The 24,128-nt window shown below is 37.7% G+C and overlaps 1 protein-coding gene across 5 annotated transcripts in view; it reads right to left on the reverse strand.

Annotated features, from left to right (window-relative positions):
- The window catches only part of FER (FER tyrosine kinase), a 179,308-nt gene that overhangs the window by 13,451 nt on the left and 141,729 nt on the right, over window positions 1-24,128 (reverse strand). Inside the window, exon 18 of one of the 5 annotated variants that reach the window (XM_068927401.1) lies at window positions 15,391-15,448. The exons of 3 other annotated variants lie outside the window; for them this stretch is intronic. In XM_068927401.1, the coding sequence (XP_068783502.1) occupies window positions 15,442-15,448 (7 nt within the window). In that variant the 3' untranslated portion in view covers window positions 15,391-15,441. Of the gene's footprint in view, window positions 1-15,390; window positions 15,449-15,478; window positions 17,934-24,128 lie in introns of those variants that run through there. One more of the 5 variants, XM_068927400.1, reaches the window with a different exon arrangement.

A 24,128-nucleotide genomic window follows, 5' to 3' on the forward strand; every position in this document is an offset into this window, starting at 1 on the left:
CACCTCAGAGCAATAGTGACATGCTGTAAAGCATTTTGAGATTTTCAGATGAGGGACTTCATTTTTTTTCCAAAAACAACTCAAAAAACTGCCCCAAACAAACAAACAAACAAAAAAACACTCAGAATGACCATCTTCAGTAACTGAACACAACTACACAAACTAGACTTATATCTAAAAACACATACCTTTTTCAACAGATATAATTCCTGTGATTGAACTGCTTAAATACTATTTCCACAGCACCTTTATTTTCTCCACCTGTAAGACTAAAACATTATCCTATATTCCAGGAATAGTCTGCATTGCACTGCTCACTCTCATTTTCATGATAGTTACTGCTATAGTATAAAATTATTTATTATACCTTGGTGAACTATCCTTGTGAACTAAGGTTACTAAGATAGTATTAATCAAAAAGCAAACTCTGTAAGTAATACAGGTCAAAGAAAACAGAAGAAAATGAACACTGACATTTGACATTGTGTGAAGCAAAGAATTTTAGCCAGTACATAAGTTTCACAACTTATTCGTGACTTCATTCAAACCACATAATCTACATTTTATATCCAAATTCATTTTGTGCATCTGTACAATAAACTATCCAGTTTCCTCAGTTCTGCTAAAATAATGGTTTACAGCATGAGAGTCCAACTCTAGCAAAAAAATTTAAAAAAAAACAATTCTAGTCACAGTCTTAGTGAAAACTACATTTTACCTTGACCACATCCTGATCATTATCAATGAGGAGGAGGATTGGTGGACCTTGAGAAAGCTGTGAGTCTGGATAGTCCTATATAAGTAACTTTATAGAAATCCAACAATATTTGCACAACTGGAAAATAGAAAACATCTCCTAGAAATTCCCCAAAGCATGGCGCACACAGGAATAATACTACTGCTGGATCACCTCTTGGATTTCAATACTTCCTATGTCAGACCCTCTATAGATAAACATTACCAAAATGAAATGCAGCCGTTCCTATGCTCTTGTACTGTCTGAAAGATAACACTACAGGACATAACAAGCATGAAAATGGATAAACATATGCTACCTATAGTTTTTTTAATATTCATTAAAAATCAGAATTATAGGGGAAATAGAGTGTTCAAAAAGTGATTGCCCAAGATGGAATCAGATTAAAACATAAGTTGATATTTTGTGCTCAAGAAAAGTGGACATAATTCACAATCAGTCACAGAAGTCCCTAGTTTTTGATCAGTAATACAAGTAGTTTGCACTACTAATAGTAAGGCAAATACCATCTTCATGGAAAAAATGACATGTGCTTTATCATTCACAGAAGCAACTAACAAGAAGAACAACATCAGAGCACTAATTTGTTTGTACTAACAAGTCAGGGAGTTATTCAGTCTATGTGATGACACGAAATTTGCTACAGTCCTTACTCTTTTATACAAGGAGAGCTTCTCATTTTAATTGCACAGGTAAAGCTGATGATACAACTTCTAATTAAGTTCTGAATCTTTTGCTTATTCTGTTCTGTAGCAAACTGTCAGAATATCACTGATGTCTCTGTACAGGAGCATTAAATACTGGTTTAACTTTGTTTGCAAACTTGATTGCCTCTGAAGAGGTAGACCACCTCAAAGATAATAGATATTCACTTGGACATTATACATCAGTGATAGAAAAGCTTGCATGCTGAATTCAAAGAAAATATATAAAGCTAAAAAGAGGAATTTTTAGCACTGACTTTGTGATGATTAAACAAAGCCATATTCCAGTGTACATATTATGATGTATTAATAAAGTACGGAGTTTAAAAAATCAGTTTAATGCTAATTATGAAAGCAGAGCATGAGAAATAGACAAAAACACTGTAAGTGCCCAAGGAATTAAGAAATTCAAGAGTATAGAAGTTATTAGTCTGTTTTTTTCACCCTTTTCATTAGAATAAAACAAAATTTAAAACAAGGAACGCAGTAATATTTGCTGACTTTTCAGGTTTCAGTGAAAAAGGAAATATTTTAAAATTCTGACTCTCTTTCCAGGTTAGAATTAAGTACTTACAGCTAGAGTTCATCAAAGCTGTTCAGATCAGCTGAGACAGAAAACAAGTTTAGCCACTGCCATTCTTTCAACAGCTAACACCAACAATGTTGTATTCTGGAATAGTTCAAGTCAACTCTGAATGCATTCATATCATTTTAATCTATTTCTGCTCCTACCAGTAGAGAGGTTCAAAATAACGGATGAATCTGGACTAATGTCCACATCTTAACAGATACAGTGTTATATAGGCACTAGATTCCAATTCACTTTATTTAATTCTATTTAAAAACAATAGCTAATCATCAGGGTACAAAGACATGAAGACTCCAGCGTAATTAGGATACAACAGACTGCATGTCTGTGAAACTTAATACACAAGGAATAAGAGAGAAACCAAATAAATTAAGGTGATTAGAACTTAGGAGGAAAAGGCAGCGCAGAGAAGTAGTAGAATTAAATAGCACTAGACAAAAGGGTTAATATTGTAGTCCTAAGTTTTGCAGCTAGAATAGTAAAAAGAAATGTCTCTTGAATTTTTAAGAGAAAGACATAAAATACATCAATAGGGAGAGAAGAATTAACTAAGATGTAAAGCAATTATTACATTATTGGTTTTTCTTTTTTAGTAAGGGAAGAATTTAAATGGATGGCACAGGTGACATGCTAGCTAGGCTAGCAAAGATATACAATAATATAAATCTAATTTATAATTTGCTAATCAGAGGAAAAAACATTTTGTAATTTGTACCTGGCAACATCTCTCCACTACACATCAAAGATGATTGTCAACAAATGATTACTAGCATCTTAAAATACCTTGCTATTCCAGTAACAGATCATTTTTTGTAACTGTCAGAAAAGAATCTAAAGCCAAGATGAATCAAAATGAAGATGAGAAATAGTTTGCTAACTGTCCTGGATAATGAAGAAAGGTTTGCAGTTAGCTGATCGGGAATATTTAAGTAATTTCATGAAGCTAGTAAATTACAGAGAACTATACAGAGATACTGAAAGGAATAAAATGACCATATCTATTTACTTTCTTTAAATTAAAAGTTTCTCAGGATCACCTTTCTATCATAATGAAATAAAATGAATCTCTTCCCTATTTTCTGTTGCTATTTCCAGAAATCTACAGTAGGCTTTCTACTGAAATATTAAAGGTAAAGAAAAGGTTTTGTGTGTTTTTAGTCACAAGAGGAAATAAGTGATGGGATGGGGACAATTTGGTGCAGTGCCTGAAGTAGGAAATATGGAAGAAGCATGAGACAATAATTGTGCAAGATCGCCTGCTGATGACGAGTGAGAACAGCAGCAGATGCGATGAGATGGCCAAGGCCTTTGGAAGCTGGGAAAGCTCACGTGCAGGCTCCGACATCACAGAAGGGTTTTAAAGCTGGGAAAAGTCAAGTGTTACAAGTTAGTAACACTGAGGGCTCTAAGTTCATCACCGACTGAAGTTTCCATCGTTTTTCTGCTATTTCATAGGAGAAACTGTTTCATGAAGCCATCTGTTACATGGCTCTCCTTCCCCTGGAAGAGCCAAACTTCTCTACTTGTAAGTCGAAGCTGCCCTGCCTCTGGTGTTACCTGTCTCTGCTGAAGCATGCTCATTGGTGTATAATGCCGGTTGCCTGCGGATTTGCATTGCCCCCCTGGCCTCTGGGGACTCAAAAGCTTGTCACAGGTGCAGGAAAGCCTTCCTTAGGCTCAGTCTAAAGACGGGAATGTCATCAACCATCAGAAAACTATAACAAAGTTGAGGGCTTAGTGTACCTGGCTAATATTACAAAGTATTTCCACACAAATAGCATTCCAGAACTGCACTGTAGATATACAGGACCCTCTTTGCTATTTTAAAATTTACATCTATTTTAGCAGTTGCTATGGGCAAAGGTAATACAACAGATAACCCAAAGCTTAGCTAAGCATTTGCTAACCTCCTAAAATCTTACTGCATAAAGAACATCATTATGGGGACTATTATATGTTTTGAAAATTGCCTGAAAGATCAGAGAAAGTGCTTAAATAAATGACAATGTACTGAAGTGTAAGGTGCCTGTTTTCATTTAGTAGCTTTACTAATGATCTGGAGGAAGTTAATTAGCAATTTAATTAAATTTCTAGATGATATCCAACTAGGAGCTGTTGCAAATGCCAGTTAAGGGCAAAAAATAAATAAAAGGAATGAAAGAATGAAAGAAGGGAGCAATGTCTGTTGGAAATAACAAAATTAGACTTACCCTGTAAAACAGAAATGAGTAAGTTGTGAAAAATTAAGTCAAAATTAAGTAAAATGTAAATACTTCCCAGCAATCATGTTGAAAGAAAAGGAATCCAAAAGAGAAACAAAATAATTATGGACCTGATGGGATTATGTATAAATAGAAGTAATGGAAGGAAATTGAGCATAGGAAAATAAAAGCTGATTATCTACTAGACTGTGAGAAAGCTGCCTAGGGAAATGGAGAATTTCTGTTTTCTTAATCCACTTACTTAAAAAACATAAAACCAGTTATATAGTTGTAGAAAACAATGTCCAGTTTCAAAGAGATGGACTAAATAAGCTAATACAATGTTTTATGAATTAAAAATAAGCATTTTAATGGTCTCAGAGCCTCAACTATATGATTATAGTAATAACAACCAGGCAGCAGTAAAAGCAGGGATGACCCCAAGAAGCACTTGTTTTCTGAATGAAAAGATGACCTTTTCAACTGGTCACATGCATGCACACTCTGCATCTTATAAAAGTCTGAATTACAATTTTTATCACTTGGAATATGAGCTCCCAGCAGCATACAGCAAAATAACCCTATAGATTTATTTTTCTATACCTTTATTTCAGTTTAAAGTAGAATGTACAGAAATTGGCATAGGCAAATTTATGATTAAATTTTGGTATTGCATTATAAATTAAATCAGATAAATGACTGCTACCTGTAAATTAAATGATAAATGGAGAGTGACCATTTTTGAAAGCCTTTAAAATAAGCTTAACAGTAGGCAAAAACAACTTCAGTTTAGCAGTAGTGAAACAAACTGCTCATGTATACAAAAAAGTACTGTAGATGTTGCCAATGGGGTACATGTAAGCACCTACAAAGTGAGAGGTCAGAATTTTTTAATCACATTGCCTATATCAACTGCATCAAAGTCTGTATCCACTGCATCTCTACCCAGATTCATTCTCACCATTCAAAACACTGTGCTGATGTTGGCAACTTTGCTGCCAGGAAATACATGCCATTTATGGAATCTCACCAGTAAAAAAAGCATTAAAGTTCAGGTTTTTCAACAGCAAGTTTAATAGGGACCAGAGATTCATTTTAGACTATTACATATAACAAGGTAGAAAATGATAGTACGCTCACTTAAAATGCTTCTTATTTACTTTTTTTCCTCACGTAAAATTGAGCTTTTACTCTGTAATGAATTGGTAAGTGATAAATTTAGAGCGTTCAATTGACCCTATAGTTTTATATGCCTACATGAGGCACTTTCATTTTCTTATAGATGGCTCTCACTACAGAAACTGAGCATTTGTCAAACTGACAACTCTTGGAAGACTAAGACCTCATTTCCATGACATACCTTGTACTATTTTAATTATCTTTTCTTCCCTACTATTTAAAAATTGTAATTCCAGTTTTGTTTTTTTTTTTCCAGTTGGAGAGCCTGAGATCACTTCCACTTACTACTGATGTCAGAACCCTTTCCTAAATGCAGCAACCATGCAGTCTCAACAAATTTGGAGATGGGTTTCTTGTGTTTGTTTCTACTTTTAAATTTTACCCTCTAGCCTTGCTTGCATTTTTTTAATCATGTTACTGATGAATAGGTTTGCCTGCTCTCCTGGACCTCTCCCTTCTCTGAAAAAGGTTACGCTTGAGTATATGGAATATTTAGGGAAGAGAAGGGTGAACAGCAGTTGTGGCTGCTGTAATGTAAAATGCATGGCATTAGTTAGTAGAATATAGACACAAATTCTGCGGGACTAAAGTTCTGAAAGGGTCATTTGGAAATGCAGATCAAATGTAAGTCTGACTGCTTAGACGTAGTAGTTGGATTTAAAGATAAAAGCAAATCCCAAGGTAGAAACCAGTGTGCAACTCAGTAAAAAGAAGGAAGTATGAAAGTGGTGAGGCTGGAACATAATGAAACAGCTAATGAAACTGGAGTTGTGAGGTAAATCTTCCTGTATTAATAACAAAGGAAAAAGGTACTTTGTATACTGTTAAAAATACTCAATACTTGTAGGTTAAATAGCTGTTTACTATAAATATGATCCATAACCTCAAATCCTTGCTCTACTAAAGTTAACTAACTAAATGAAACCAGGATTTCAACTACTGCTTTAAAACTCCATGGTTTTATTTAACTATACTTTCTCCAACTTTGTTTAGCTTTTCTAAGAACATATAATTTCTTGAGAGGAAAGCATTCTGCAAACCTGCTCTGGAAATGAATTGATATGACACAGGAGAGAAAAGTGGGGCTTGAGAATTTACAAAAACAAAGCAATTACCTGGTGACAGGACAAACTAAATTCCCCTTTTCCAGTAAAGAATAAATATACCAAATTCCTTTCATGGTACGTAGTTAGTATTCATGGGAAGCAACCATGGCAACTAGTATCGTAAGAAGAGAGAGATATTCTTCAAATCTAAACGCCAGTGTTATATAACTTGGCTAAAGTTTGCTTTGCACACACACAGACATTTTTATATATATACAAATAAATACATACACAAACACATAAGTGATAGAATTTTCAGTTCCTGTTTTCAAAATTTTTCTATTAGATTGCCTAGTAATAGGACTATTTTTCCTTTCTTAGTTTGAATCACAATGCAGTTTGTCACACTTATTGGATTATTTAAAACAAGTACTTTTTCTCCTTTGCATTTTTATCATTCAGCTTTCCTAGAATATGAATTTTGCCTACATTTTTGCTTTTTTCTGATTTACCAGTTTATTTCCCACTTTTTAACATCAGTATCTAGAGCTGCATGTACTATTCTGCTCAGTGTGCCTCACTGCTACCTTAGAGACTGATACAATTTTTCTTTTCATCTGTTTATTTCTAGAACATGAATACCAATTGCAACTCTTCATGCTATCTTCGTAAAAGAGGATATGAATAATACAATATGTTAGATATGAAATGAATTTCTCATGAATATGCATATGGGACTATAAAAGAAGTATACAATTGCTCAGTGAAATGAAAGTTGTGCATAAAGCCCAGAATCTTAGGGCAAATAACTGAACAATATTTGCACTTTTAAAAAAATATATATATTTCAGTAGCTGCAAGTAGTAACTTAGCAGAAGTGGATCTGAATTTTCCAGTATGTTTCCGATATGTTATGTCTACACTAGCAAATAACTCTGCATGAAAAGCAGATAGACTGAAGTAGCTGGTGCTAAGGCTCCTCAGATTTCCATTATGTGCAGCAAGATGGGATTACTTATGCTTAGATGTAGTCTGGTGTCCCATGCCAAACATGGTCCTGAACTGGGTGAAGCAAAGCTACCGTACAAACTTTGGCTTTCTCAACTGCAGGTTTCTCCAGGGAGCACCATTTTGTCTTTGCCCCTATCCCATGCAGAGAGCAGCTGCCCATCAGTGCCACATCAGTGCCCTGCCATCATTGCTCATAGAAGACTCCACATTATTTCTGCTCCTCCTCATTTTTGAGTTGAATCACTGTGCCTGGCAACTGCCCTACCTTCCAGGTCCAATCTTGGACAACATCTTCTGCAAGAGGTCAAAGCACCAGTAGAGGTGAACTATGTGGATTTAAAGAATAGATTAAATCTTTAATCTTAGCAAAATGCTGGCTGTCAAATCTGAATGATTAGCAGGCACTAAATCAGTTGCTATAAAAGACTCCCCAAAAGGAAGATGAAGCACTTCAAGATAATAGCTACTTCCTAATTAAAAAAAGAACAACCATACGTTTAATGATGAAACATATGTCCTTATATTTTGCACAGAAAAAACTTCCATCACTTTTAAATTTTTCTGAGAGCTCCCTCTATCTGACTCTCTTTGAAGCTGTCTTGTGCTGTCTTGTGATAGGAAAGCCAGCTATTTACTTACAAACATATAAACAGTTAATTTCAATTTACTACAAGTACAGTTGTCTTATAGAAAATAATGATAAACACTGAGAAGTTAAACAAATAGTAGAAAATTTAAACACATTAATAAATAACCAAGGCAAGTAAGTGTATCTATAATCACAGTAACACTATTTCACACTTGAATTCGACCAAAATCAGAAAATTCCAGCATGAGAGAGCCTGTCATCTCAGTTTTGCCATCTGTGTTCGTAAAACTCAGACTTTCTGTTCAGGCACAGGAAAATCCCTGATTATTTCAGCTAGAAAGATATGAAACTCTTATCTACTACTAGTATTTCATGTAAGCAGTTACCACCATACAGATTACTAGAAATACAAACAGGAGCAGATGTGGTCCCAGTAAAAGAAAAATGAGGGAGCTGGGGTTGCTGATTCCACCCAGGCCCTCCCAAGGAGGAGAAGCAGGCTGGTGTGGGAGAAGGTGATCTGCACAAGCCGTAGTAGCAAGGAAGGGTGGGCTTCCCGCCAGGGAAAGAGGAGTCAGGAAGCTCTGTGTTACCTAAGACAGGAAGGACAGTCAGTTCACTCATTATTAAATGGGAACGGAGATGTTTGTAGCCACCTAGCTTAACCATTAAGAAGTGCTAGTCATAGCAGAAAAGTTTAAAAACTCTCAGTTTACGCATGCATAAGCTTACTCATCATACTCCAAAATCCTGTCCAGAAGTTACTCTAAAAGCAGCAAGCCTTTCTGATCAAATATCTTTATTTAATCTGCCCTCTTAATCCCTACGTAGTTTCTCAGAAGTACAGCCTGGTTGGCCCGTGAAATAATTTCACTGATTTATTTTTACTTCCCAGAACCCAGGAGATCTGATGAAGTATCTGACATCCAGCTTTGCCATGTAAAGGTTTCTGATCTTTTTCTGTCAGGCTTGAGTGACTCAACTTGAATATCTGAACAATAAAATACTGTAACATTGATTCAACCATTCTTGCAGCTCCATGTACCTGCATGATCTCTCTCAAGCTTCCAGATCAGTTAACATGCCAATAAGGCTTTCTTCACTGACTGAAGCCTTGCATAGGGGATTTTGAAATATCCTTTGACAAAGAGCAAGCCTCTCTTTCAATCAATACTCACACTGATACAAAAAATGTTTCATAAAAATGTCCTCACACTGTAATTCTGCCAGAGAAGATAGAAGGAGGCTGAAAACTGCAGGGAAATGGCACAAATGAAAGAAAATGTGTCCTGACCTTATTGTTTATTTTATTTTATTATATCAAAGAACTGTGACTCCTTTAGGATTTACGATCCAACAGAATTCAATTTCAGATGGATACATTTGCTCACATTTGTTCAGAATCTTCTTATGAGCAATATCTATTGGAACTACCTCTACCTTTGAACTGAGCTGAAGATAAATAACCTTACCTAAGTTTCTCTCTGCTTTATGAGAAAAATGTCTTGACACTCTAAGATCAACAATAAGTTGAGCAAATATATTTCCTTAGTTATTTGATATGTAGAACTATATACCATCTGTGATTATGAAGAAGTAATATACGCTTTAAAACAGTCACTCCTAATGTTTTCCAGCTGGATGAACTTAACTTTTTCAAGGGGGAACACTAAAACTCATTTTACATTTTTCCTATGTTTTCCTGTTTTTCACAGAGCCACACACCTACACCAAATGTAATACTTCAGTGATAAAACCACAGCATCGTAAAGCTCTGAGGTTCTTCTGAAAAACCTCCACGGGCACAGGGAACATCTACACGACAGTAAGGTATACAATCATTGGTATTTTCTGAAAAAAAAAATGTGGAGAGATTTTTGTCAAACCTACAAAACAGCTATAACCTAGTACGCATATTAAAAAGTGTGTATGTGTGTGTGCATGCACATGTCTGTAAAATCAGAAAAGGGAAATGTGCTTATTTTCCTCAAAAAAGCAAAATAGAAATTTATTATTCATTGGCACTGACAATTGGCTTAAGAATTTTCAATTAAAATTGAAGTAGTCTCCTGTCTGAAACAACTGGGGTGCACTCCTCTTTAGACTGTCAAGAATCAGTATCAGGAAGCCACTAAAATACTGAACTACATCATTAAATTTCACTGCAATACGTATTTCCTTTTCTAGTACCACTGACTAGAATTTTCTATTATAAGAGAAAAGCAGGAAAAGCTTCATACCCAAAAGAAAAGTAAGTGTACATGCAAGTGTACAGCATGATTTGGCTTTGCTTCAGAAATACTGATGCTCGTACTTACCTTTTGGTCAATGATCTACGGTCAGAGAATTTTGGATCTCATTTCTGAGGTGACCTACCTGGTAATTAGTTGACTGCCCTGCTTCCCCCCGCCCCCCAGTCCAACTACTTATGTTTTTGTCTTGTCCTATGATCAAATTGGCCATTTGTCAATGCCTCCTTTACCTGCAAAAATGAAAACCCTGCAGTCTATTTTTCTTTTGAGTACAAACATCAAAAACATAGTTTAAAAACTGTGAAAAAGCCACCACTGGTCTAATCATTGAGAATGGTATATTTTTTTACATTTCCTGGCTGTGAAACACTGGCATCTGATGGCATATACAAGAGGGCCTCTCCGCTTTCCAAACAGATTTAATATGAAAGTTGGAACTCTAAAATACAGTAAACAGGTAAGAATAAGATCTGCAATCGTAACTTCATGGCAATGACTATAACAACTTGTAATAAAATGTATCTGAAGTATAGCAAAAGCAATTCTTACAATCTAAGGACCTACTTCTTTTCCAGTTGAATTCAATGGTTTGGGTTTTTTTTTTCAGCATGGCAAGTTGCATTTAATGCACTTATGTACACACAGAGCACCAATTTTGCTATGTCTCCTGCAATTAGACTTTGGTCTGTGGAATCAGTTCATTTTTCAGTACAATTTAATAGCAAAAATCTTGCTACAAAGATGACAAGCAAACCACTATTTTACTTTAAATACGACCAGACAGTCAATATTAAAAGCAAATTAATTCACTTCTATTTCATGGAATGAAAGTTCATCTGGCTGTAAAAAGTCTGAGCTTTTCATTTAGTATTCAACTGCAGTGGGAGGTTAGGACCCTCAGTTGAATAATGATTTCCCTTTCTAATGATATCTCTTGATACTTTTAGATTTACACCTCACCATTTCCTCCCCATTATTATTATTACAGTTACAATGTTCTCCAGACTTCACTTTTAAATCTGTTCAAAAGTACTGTTTAAGAAATAGGAGTGGATTAGATGAGAAAGTGGATAAAGGAGCTATTCCTGAAATAGTATGTAAATGTTTAAATTGTTCAATACTAGGGTGCATTATTCTCACTGGAAGAAATTAGGAAATTTCAAAATAATTTGCAAATCATGTCTTTTCTTACTCAAAGAAACCAATCTGCACAAACTAGCAAAATCTGGAAGAACAACTCTAATAACATAACGTAACTTCATGTTCTACTTCTTAAAAAAGTAATGGTAAGCACAGAGAAACTAAAATTCCTGTTGAAAGTGATGAAAGCTAAGAGTACAGGGAATTGCTAAAACTGAATCCCATGGAATTAAAATGAAGTCTGAGGTAAAAATTATTTAAACAGTCTAGATGATACTGGCATACTTAATATGTTTTACACATCAAGAGTTTAACATTTTCTTTTCTGTAGTTGCTCTTGCAAGTTGCTCTTGCGTGTGTCCTATGACAATAATTCCAAAGTACGTGTTTTTATTGTTCTTTTATAACACAACAGAAATTCACATTCTGTGAACTTCAGGCTTGTTTTTTATCTAACTAGTAGATGCCACTAAACTTTTGACATTCACCATACAAAATAATGACATTTACTCCACTACTCTCCACTGTAATAGGGCTATAAGAACACAGAGTATTACTTATACCATATAGGAAAGCTGTAAAATTCACCATAACAGCTTTCTCAAACATTAGCTGCATAATATTTTTATATTATTGCAGTGAGTGGATATATTATTCTAAAAAGGTGCTACTCAGATGAAATTACCTGAATAGTATTTGTAAATTCCTAATATTTATAAACAAGAAAGTGGTATTGAAGTTAACAAAAATAACCCTAACATAATACCATACCAAACCCCTACAATGCTACAACTCATTAAACAGAATGAGGGAGGCTACAAAAACTTGCTGATACTTCTTCAATCCCTTTTACCTTATTTATTTTTAGCAAAGCTTACTCATTTCTTTAGTGGGAATCTTCTGTATCAGGAAGCTCTCATGAGAAAAAGATACATCAACTCAAATCTGCCAAGGCAAAAAATAAGCATAATATACTTATTTTAAAACAAGAAAAAAATTAAATCGCCCCTGAAATTTCTTAGGAATCGTCTTGCTAAATAAGTATTTCTTCTTATCTCTTACTATAACTCTTACCCTTTCTACAAGAAATTTTGATGTTTAACTTCACTCCTCACCACTGTGTTAAGTCTACAGAACTTTAGATTTTCTAATGCAAGGGCTTGTATTTGATTTGTTCTTACATGCAACAAGAACAGCCATCGTGCTCTAATTAAAAAAATACTCTTCTAGAAGAACAGATCACACCTACGTGCATCCCAGGCAGTTGTACTACAGTATCATACAGTATTCTGAACACATACTACATGTCATCCTTTTGGATCTTCTGCTGAACCTGGGCATCCTAACACAAGTTCAGCATGGCAGAAAGACCAGACCTTTATCTGAGATTTTCAGGAACTGCTAAGCACTCAAATGTGTAAGACCAGAAATACTAGCCTGCTACTAAAACAGTTGTTTTACCTATGCTGTAGCAAGAACAAATAATATCATACTGAGTTTTGCAAATTACATTTTCTCGTTCATGCGTTAACCAATTATGTAATAAAACCTGGAAGTGTAGTAGGGAAAATGGAAAGATAAGAAATGTCAGAAAGAGAAGTCCTGAACTATCAGAAAGCAACAGAACTTGAGAGGTTTTAGGTTTATTTTCTCGCAAAATTTTCCTCCTAAAGATGCTACATTTTCTTCTAACATTTCATATTACTTTGGACATCGTATCATGGCATTGTGTTACTAACCTGGTAGTATAACAAGTTGTATCTTCAAATCTGTGAATTTTTTATAGTATATGACTTGCAAATCTGAAAACTAATTATTTTAGTTGTGACACCACAGTTATGAACATTGCTGAAACCAGCTATAAGACTGCCAAAGCAGTCACACTTGATTAGAATCAAGAAGTTTTCTTCTAATGGTAGATCTAACCTCTAGTATCTAACTGAAGAATTAAGGGTACCAACACAAAAAAGTAGAATCTCTTTGGAATCTCTTATAAATTTCAAGCTGTTTTGAAAAACAGTATGCTTTTCAGCATCCCTTCCATTACCAGTTATTAGTGCATTCTATCACCAAAGAGTCTTATTATAATACTTCATTGTCAATATGGATATTGTATTTTTTTAAAATAAGTCTACAGAATAATTCTGTAATAGTATGTCTAAACAATTTACCTCTTCGTGACATTTCAAATCATAATCCTAGGAAAAGTGACATACAGAAATCTCAGAGGTTGAAAATAATTGAGAGGTTTTCTCCATTTTATGGGAACACAAAGAATGACATTCAAACACAATCAACAATAAGGAAAGTTTATCGTAAAGTGAAAATATCAACCTCATCAAAACATTTCATTTAATAGACACTTTAAAACATTAGTATAAAGGACTGCCTTTGGCTGAGCAAATGGGATTACATCTGATGCTATTCAGATAATATATCATCTGTGTATTAACTAGATATAAGATGAAACCTAATGGAAATTTCAATTAAACAACAGGAAGTGTTACAGTTGCCTTTTAGAAAGAAAAGTCATTCATAGAAAGAGGAACTTTATTTCTTCATATTTATTTTATATGTAGAAACTTCAGTTTGTCATTCCAAACTGAGAAACAACAGAATCTAATGTTCTATACTAAATTGACCTCTGGGAATTACTCATCGTTATTATCAGTCTCAAAATGACCATAGTTAAACAACAACTTTGCTTTGCAGTTTTATTAATAGCTGCCTTGATAATTTAATATTTAACGAGCAGTAACAAATGGTAAACATAATTAATTGGGGCTGGAAATTCCCAACAGCAAACAAAATCTGTCCTATTTATCACAAACTCAAGCGGCAGTTGAAGAAAGAAATGACCACATCCTCTAAAAGAAGATAACAGGACTTTAAGGTCTATCATTAACGTGACAAATATTAATTTAATATAACCATATTCCATATAACCATCTTTAATATAATCACACTCTATTATTTATGTAACAGCAAAAAGCCATAATTAAATATATATTTCCTAAACACTACAAATATTAATTTAATATAATAAGATATACAGTCTATTGATTACTGATAAAACAGCAAAATTAAAATATATATTTCCTACGCACTGCAATTACTGACATCTCTGGTAACAGGACTGCAGCACTGAGCATAATTCAGACAAATATATGTACAATAACATGATCTTGCATATATAGAGAGAGATTTACAGTAAATGAAAATGTATTCAGACATTTCTTATATCATACTTTGATCATCCAAACTCATGCATCCGTTACACTAATCACAAGCCTTCAGAACTATATCTGCAGCGGTGGCACAGCTAAATCTGAGATGTGGGACATAACTAGTTTGCTTTTAACGGAGATTAGGGTGAATTTCCGACAAAGCACGCAAGGGTAAGCAGTACCAACTGTAACAACAAATACAAAGAGTCTGCACTGAAAAATTATATTCTTTTCCCTTTTAAAATCTTTTCTTATTCAGTCATGCACAAATTTGGAAGTCATCAATAATTTAGGGAAGCTGACAATACATTTGAAGGAAGCTAACTCTGTATTCAGAAGCAGCTCTTCATCATAGGTCACATCCACTTATATTACAGTATTTTTAGAATTCAGTAATTTCTCTAATTTAGTATACTGATTTTAGAGTATGCCACACTTGTAATATTTAATTTAATGGGTTCAGATGTTTACATTTCCTACTTTTTTCTCCTTCATAGTTTCAGATCAGAATTCTACGAGCTTATTAAAGAAAAAAAAGTTGTGTTGTCAAAAAAAGATTTCAGACAATCAGAACTATCAATTCACAACTGATTCAACTTTAATTGTAAACAGATTACTCTATGATCAATCCTCACTTACCAATGTGATAGTGGAGGAGATTGTAAGTTGCAGAAGAAAAAAACTTGAAAATATTTCATTTATTTCCAGCTGTTCACTCTTAGACTGAGCTCAGTAATTACTTTGCTTCATTTTCTTAAATTAAGATAAAACAATAAGTCAATCAGTCAACTTGTGCTTCTAATTTGTGTGAGCTCTGTAAAAACACCCAAACCTAATTTTCAACAACTTATTTCTGTGAATTTTATTTATTAGAAGACATTTGGTTTCATTATTAATGAAAGATTTAGAAAATAAAGAGACATTTACAGCTAAGACTAGAAGCGCTACAAATACTCTCCTACCTATTTCCCATTGCAACACAAGGCAGAACAAATTAAAACCCTAAATTTCTAGTTTGGCTCCAATGTAATGCTGTCTGTACAGCTTTGTAATTCTCAGTACTTCTTTTAATTTGTTTACCAGGGTGCTAATCAAAGGATGTTTATGATGTAAATATCTACACAGAAACTGAGAAAGGAGGCTAAACTAGCTTTTTCAATGTATTACATGCCCCATACCAGCTATCAGATGGCAAGGGTTTTTGGTTTTCAAATTGTCCAAATTGCAGGACTGTAGCTGATACTGCAATACAATACTTCTTCAGTAGACTGCCAAGTTTCAATCTGAAGAACCTCCTTTGTAGGGACAAGTTGAAAAGTTGAATGCTCATAAGTTAGGATATCACGAATTAACACTATTAGTGCAAAAATACAGCAGTAACTGTACTTGGAGATGCATTGCTGACATGCGCCTTCGTGCTCTGCATGCAATTTTTTTTAAAACCTAGCAATATCTATAACACTACTGTTATATATACTATACTATAACTCATTGCACAGTTCATGCAGTAAATGAAGGAACCAAGTATTCTCCTTCATTTAAGTTTCTCTCAACCAATGTATCCCAGGATTAGGCAGGACTCTGAAGAGGAATAAATTAGGGTTATGAATGAACATAAAACTCAAAAGAGCAGTCACACGTAAGGAAGTCATTTGTCTCCTTCGAATATTTGTCTGTAAGTACTGTGAAAAGTGTGAGTGTTTCCTAGGAGTGTTTCACCCTATGTGGTGAAAACTAAAGGATGACCTTTCCAAAGGCACATGACTCCTACAATGCTCAACAAAAATATAATTCTCAGTGGAAGTGTGCCTGGACCTCCAAGTTTCAACCTGACAGCTATCAAGAATAGGGATGCTGCATAGGGAAGTCAGTGGTGCTGCCTGAATTCTAGGCAAGTGAGCCCTTAGGGAAACTGGAGTTTTCTTAGCACCTTGATAAACACACTGTTATGCAGTCTATTACCTAGTGTGTGCTCTTCCGTGCAGAGACCGACAGACACACCTTTGACTTTTTCAGACATCAGCATGATGAGATGACCTAAAGGGCCTTGTCAACTTAAAAATAAAAAAATAAAAAGATAAGGCACATCTAACGTAAAAGATACAAGGCTTGAATCTACAGGGGGGAAAGACAAGTCATGAAAAATGAATACCAGAAACTAGTTTAGGTGGAACCTGAAGAGTTACCATGTCCCTATGGAAACCAGTGGAAGAAGAGACAGTCATTCAACTTTTAATCTCATCATCTTTCTGGTTGAAGTGACAGCTATTAAATATGCTTTATTTGAGGATAATAACAGGAAAGGATACACAGAAACTGGTTCAGAGAACTACCCCATTAATAGGATCCTCAGTTTTCTCCCTTTTTAGGGATGATGTCCCTGACAGGGTAGTAAAATCTAGTTTAGAACCTTCACAAACCCATTTGTAGTAGGACAGGAAAATACATTGTGAGTATCAACCCCTGGTTATAGGACTGAAGCAATAATCCAACAAACTCTGATAAAGTTCTTTCGTACAAGGAGAGAACCGAACACAACTGGCAGAGATGCTGACATTGAGGAACGCAGCTAATGCAGGGAGCCAACAGGTGTAGCAGTCTGTGCAGCAGTTTCTGGGCTCTGCTTAGATCTTCTGAGCACCTTCTTGGAGGTTGTGGTTTTTTTAGGGGGAACCCTTTGAGGAACTAGAGGGTGCTTGCTTCTGACAGGTACAGAGAGCTAGGTAAGTGCAGCCACAGGAGGCCTTAACTTCTTGGAACCTCTAGCAAGGTGTAGTTGCTGCCAACAAGCTCTGTCGGCTGCCCTTCATCAAAGGGTGTCGGGGCCTTTGTTCCAGCTGACCCTTGATTAGGGTCAAGCACCCTTTTAGCCAGTGCTAGGGAGAGGCCTATATAAGAGCCAGGCCTAAAGCACAGCTCCCAGAGTGCAGTTAACAGATGTAGCAGTTTATGAAGCAGGATGCAAAGGAAGGGGTCCTTGTCTCCATTCAGAGTGGTATGTGCTTTCTCAGCTATGGTTGTGGCACACCACAGGATGTGTTTCCCTGCAGCTGTTGGAGTTGCCTTCAGACAGATTTTGTGATGGAGTGTGCAGCTCTGCACAGTCTCAGGCTGCGAGGAGTACCTGGAGCCTCTCTGTGAGGCTGGGGCTGACAGTCATCCTTCATGCAGAAGGTGTGCTGCTCCTGTTGATGAGTTGTGTTGCCAGGTCAAGGAGTTATGGGAGGAAGTTGGCAGGCTGTGTAGCATCAGAGAGGATGAGTGAGAGATAGAAAGGTTACTCTCAGAGACCCATATGGCTTCACCAGCCCCAACAGCAGTGGAGATGCATGTAGAGTCTGTGTCTTGTGGGATTGTAAATGGTAACTTTGAAGAAAGCAAAGACTGTAAGCTGGTAGCCTCTTGTACAAGGAGGAAAGCTCCTCCTGAAAGCTTGCAGCTGATGAACAGCTTTACTACCCTCAAAGCTGAGGAGGAGCTGGAGATGCTTTCCAGGAAGCAACTGGTCCAGTGGAGCCTGTGCTATCCAGGAGCACCTGGAGGAAGCAGTGAGTGATAATAGTAGGTGACTCTCTGCTGCACGTGACAGAGGTGACATCTGCTGACCTGACCTCCTGCTCAGAGAGGCTGGCTGCTTGCTGGGGGCTTGGATCTGGGATGTTGTGGAGAAACTGCTGAATGCTTGTCCACCCTTCTGACTATCACCCCCTGCTGTTCTTCCATGTGGGCACCAATGATACTACCAAGGGCAACTTGGAATGTATCAAATGTGACCACAGAGCCCTGGGGGCAGTGGTCAGGAGTACGGGGGCCCAGGTGGTTTTCTCCTTGATCCTGCCAGTGAGGGGGAAGGATTTAAGTATATGGATACTGCAAGTCAACAGTTGGCTGTGTAGTTGGTATCAGCAACAGGGTTTTTATTTCTATGACCCTCAAACCCTGACTGAAGATTGGTATCTGCTTGGGAGAGGTGGGATCCACCTCACCAAGAGAGGCACATGCATCTCTGCCAACAGGCAGGCCAACCTGATAAGGAGGGCTTTAAAGCAGTAAAGACGGAGGAAGGGGAGAGTTATAGGAAACACACAATCAACAAAACACGGCTCAAGTGGGGGTACCTCAAGTATTTGCAGACAGGCAAAGAAGTGCCTACAAGATAAGACTATGGGGAAACCTCCTGTATTCCTTCTGGGAAATCAGTATGTTCAGATGCCTCTCTGAAGTGCCTGTCCACAAATTTGTGCAGCATGAGGAATGAACACAAGGAGTTAAGAGATCTGTATGCAGTTGCAGGGGTATGATCCCATTGCAATTAAGGAAGAGGCAGCGGGATAGCTTGCATGCCTAGAATGCTGCAATGGATGGATACAGGCTCTTTAGGAAAGACAGGCCAGAAAGGTGGGGAGCGGGAATTGCCCTTTATGTGAGAGTAGCTGCAATGTATGGAGCTTTGCCTACGGGAGGATGATGGGCTGACTGAGAGCTTGTGGGTAAGGATTAAGGGATCTCAGCCCCTAGAGACCAGGGAGAAAGTCTAGATAAAAGAAGGCTTTCCCTTGGTGGAAGAGAATCAGGCAAGGGATCATTTAAGCAAACCTGACATACACAAATCAATAGGCCCTGATGGGATACTCCTGAGGGTGCTGAGGGAGCTGGGTGATGTCATTGCAAGGCTACTCTTGATCATCTTTGAAAGGTCATGGCAATAAGAAAAGGTGCCTGGGGACTGGAAGAAAGCAAGTGTCACTCCAGTCCTCAAAAGAAGGACAACCCAGGGAACTACAGGCCTGTCAGCCTCACCTCCATCCCTGGGAAGGTGATGGAACAGCTCATCCTGGCATATGAAGGGCCATCTACAAGCACATGCTTGAAGGATAAGAAAGTGATGAGGAGTAGTCAGCATGGATTCAAAAAAGGAAATTGCACTTAACCAACCTTCTACAATGAAATGACTGGCTGGGTAGATGAGGGGAGAACAATGGGTATTGTCTATCTTGACTTCTGCAAGGTTTCTGATACTGTCTCCCATAACATCCTCATAGGCAAGCTCAGGAAGTAGGGGCTAAATGAGTGGACAATGAGGTAGATTGAACTACCTGAATGGCAGAGTTCAGAGGGTTGTAACCAGTGGCACAAAGTCTACCTGGAGCCCTATAGCTCACCACTGGTACACCCTGGAGGTCAATACTGGCTCCAATCCTGGTCAACTTAGTCATCAGTGACCTGGATGAAGGGGGAGAGTGCACCCTCAGCCAGTTTGCTGATGACATGGAACTGGGAGGACTGGCTGAGACACCTGAGGGCTGTGCTGTCATTCAGAAGGATCTTGACAGGCTGGGGAGATGGGCAGAGGGAAACCTCATGAAGCTCAAAGGCAAGTGCGGAGTCCTGCACCTAGGGAACAATAACCCCCTGCACCAGTACAGGCTGGGGCGCTGACCTGCTGGAGAGCAGCTCTGTGGAGAAGGACCTGGGAGTCCTGGGGGACAACAGGTTGACCATGAGCCAGCACTGGGCCCTTGGGGCCAAGATGGCCAATGGTATCCTGGGCCGCATCGTGAAGAGCGCTGCCAGCAGGTCGAGGGAGGTGATCTTGCCCTTCTACTCAGCCCTGGGGAGGCCCCCTCTGGAGTACTGGGTCCAGTTCTGGGCTCCCCTTTACAACAGAGACGTGGGGCTCCTGCAGTGAGTCCAGCCGAGGGCTACTAAGATGATGAAGGGACTGGAGCATCTCCCTCATGAGGAACAGCTGAGAGAGCTGGGCCTCTTCAGCCTGGAGAAGAGAAGATTGGGGGGGGGGGGCGGGGGAGGGAAAATCTGATCAACGTGTGCAAGTATCTGAAGGGAGGGTGTCAAGAGGATGGGGCCAGGCTCTTCTCCGTGGTGCCCAGTGACAGGACGAGAGGCAACGGGCACTAACTGAAACACAGGCAGTTCCGTCTGAACATAAGGGGTTCGTTACTGTGAGGGCAACAGAGCATTGGAACAGGTTGTGCCCAAGGAGGTTGTGGAGTCTCCTTCCCTGGAGACATTCAGAAGCTGTCTGGAGAGGGTCTTGGGCGACGTGCTGTAGGTGACCCTGCTTGAGCAAGGTGGTTGGACTAGGTGATCTCCTCCAGAGGTCCATTCCAACCTCAACCATTCTGTGTATTTAGTCTTCCTTAGCAACAGACCAGAAACCTATTTCTCCTGAATAGATAAGCAGACCTGCTAAACTATTTTCTGCTATTAGTGTATTTCTCACATGGAGGAGTAACTTTATCCCAGCTCTGAAAGCCTTCATGCATCTAGGCAGCCATGTGATGACTATTCATAATAACTAACTGATAGTCTCTAATTTTAGCTTATTTCTGAAGGTCCTGCAAAGAAAACTATGTGGGTCAGAACAGATCCACAAGAGGATCTGTTGGTCCTGTCTTATCAGTTAAGGGAGCTGTGGACAAAGTGTGCATCAGTGCTTTTGACTGTGGAATTAAGAGTGTATTTGCTACTGATCCAGGAGTCAGCCTCCTTCAGAGGAGAATTTTAGACACTCCTGTTCATTTCTGAGGAAAAGAGATTCATTGTGGCTTCCCAGACAATAAAAACTGAAATTAAAACATTCTCTTGAACTTGCACTTCCCTGCCTTTCAATGAAAAAACTGTGGATAATGCCATGTGTGCCTATCTGAAAGTGCTGCCTGAAGATGTGCAGAAGACAGACATGACAAGCATGCCTGACAGCTCTGAGCTGACAGAACTGACCTCCAGGACACCTGTAACTTGCACTTGTTACCAGATGACACTGAGCTAGAAAAGAAGTATCTGAGTAATAGGACCACTCTGGACGGGGTTATGAAAATGAAAGAACATCTGATGCAAATACTTTGCAAAATTAACCAGCAGTGTATGTATACAGGGCAGAAACCTGCATGAATGTTATGTAGTAGACTCTCAGTCACTAGATCAAGGACATAAAATCTGAAGCCGTATTATCCAAAACCTTGCCACAGGAAATCATCTAGCTGCATGCTTCTAGAGAGGTAGATGCTTGTTTTGTGCATGTTTTTTTTTTTTTTTTTTGGGGGGGGGGGGGCACCAAAGTAGTTTTTGACCAAAAGTATTTTATATGCATAATGAGCTTTGTCAGCCATGGAAACAATCCTAAGAAAGGAATGCTAGGATCCTTATGGAAACACCTAATAACTCCAGTTGCAGTAGTAGGAATCATGTGAAGTTCAGATTTAGAAAACCTATAGCTACAGCATCCTTAAAGGCCCTCAAAGCCATTAAACTAAAGGGCAATCCTGATAAAGACAGTGCCCTGCTGTGAAACCAAGACACTTTTGTTGCAAAGGCCAGATCAGCCTATAGAGAAAGGTGTTTTGCAGGTTGGGGAACACGAACTAACCTCCCACTGCAACTGAAGAATCTCAAACAGAGGCACCAACTTAAACTTTTAATAAAGATGTTGCATTTTTTAAATAAAAAATAAGTCTTCTAGGTCTCTATCTAGAAAATACTTCCTCAAAGTTTTTTTCCTTTGAAGTGCGGGGAGACTGACTTTATGGTCCTACAAGCAATGACTGAATTTTCTGCTGAAATAGACTGAGAGGAAGCCCTGAAAAAGGATGGAGTGTTGTGAGTAGTACATAGAAAGCAGGCATACCACAAAAAAAGTGGTTTCAGCCAATGATTATCTTCCTAACTTAGCTTAGTTAAATAAGTTTCAGTTATGAAAGTCAAATTAAATGCTAAAATGTGTAAATATTTAGATGAAGTTTTCCTGAATTTTATATTCACTAGATGAGTATCACTGAATCCATTTCAAGAGATTCATGTCACTACATAGTGTATGAACTTTGAAGTAAGATATTAACTCAGCACACATGCTTTGGTTTAGACACAGATAGCAATGCAACACTGTGCTGCCAAAAGTTAAAATGCTTCAGATGGCACATATGAAATTGTTTGGCTCTTCATGTTACTTGCAGGAAATAAGTTGAGTGAGAAGGTGAAAAATTTTCCACCAGAGGATTAAAATGATTAATGAAAAAGCAGGAATTATCCAACTCAGTAGTTTAAACGGTGAGGAAGTAACCAAACTGGAACTGTATTAACAGAAGAACAAACTTTTCCATTAGAGACAAAGCCAATATAAGGAGAATAGGAGAGTTCATAAAGGGATGAGAAACCAAATGAAATGCAGCTTTACTGAGCTGTTCCCTAAGCAGTACAGTTTATAAACAGCATTATTTCAAAACATCTGTTTAAAATTATTAACTCCTGGTAATATATTATAAGTACATCTATTTTTAAAAACTGGAATCTAGTATATGCTACTCAAATCTATTGTTGTATTGCAAACAGAATGAAATGGAATTGTGTTCACCTGCCTCTGTCTCCTCCTAAATGACAACTGTCTATGAGCCCTGACTAGGGTTGGAAGTATCACACTTCAAAGCACACACTGTAGTCTGAAAACTATTAAAAATAATTTCCTGGAGTGCTGCAAAGCACTCACATATTTGCGTTATCTGACTCTGCTTAAAATAAATGTTAAGATCTGGGATGTAGTTTTCTCAGCCACTGATGAACTAAGGGACTTGTGCAGATAAGACTACCTCACTGGCATTGCACCACTGGGGCATGGAGACAGGCCAAAGACACCAAATGCCTTGGGACAGCATCAGTGAAGAGGAAGACACGGTGTAGCCTTTGCAAGGATGCTGTGCCCCTGCCCCTTGCACTGGCAGCAGATTGCCAAGCATCATGGAGAGTGGAGTAGTGCCATTGCGTCCTCAACAGTCACCACCAACTTGATTCATTTAGCTATGCCTATGAGTCCCAGGAGCTGCTCTCCTGACCTATTTTATTCAGAAAGAGTGCTACCCCTAGCTACCCCTCAGCTACTGCCAGCGTGGGTAAGAGAAGGAGGGCTTCCTGCATCCTTGCTGCAAGTCTAGGTCATTTCTCCACATAAATACAGAGAATTTGCAATAGTTTTTTCATTAATACTTATGATTAATAGATGAAATTGAAAATAATCAATAACCTACGTAAAATCTGCAATGCACGGTATCTTTATAATCTAATAAAGGCAGTGGAAATTCTGTTTTAGTGAGAAGAAGATATTAGCTAAGAGGCAACACAGAAATTTTCATAAAGTACATGCACAGAAAAAAAGCTCAATACATGGTACTGCAATATGGCAATCAAGTTCAAAATCTGAATAACATTTATTTTATAGATATGATAGAATAAATTTCTGAGAGCATTTCCCTCCCTCTCCCCCTTTTTTTTAAACAACATGCCTATATTAATTGGTCAATACAAAGTAGCAGTTCTTTCATCAAAATTCACATTTGTGGTTTTAACTTTAAATAGAATGGAAATGATTTTTAGTGTTCACACTATAAAAACCATTATGCTTTGAAATATCATTTTATATAAA

This window comes from Struthio camelus, chromosome Z (genome assembly GCF_040807025.1).
Source record: "Struthio camelus isolate bStrCam1 chromosome Z, bStrCam1.hap1, whole genome shotgun sequence".
Classification (NCBI taxonomy): Eukaryota; Metazoa; Chordata; class Aves; order Struthioniformes; family Struthionidae; genus Struthio; species Struthio camelus.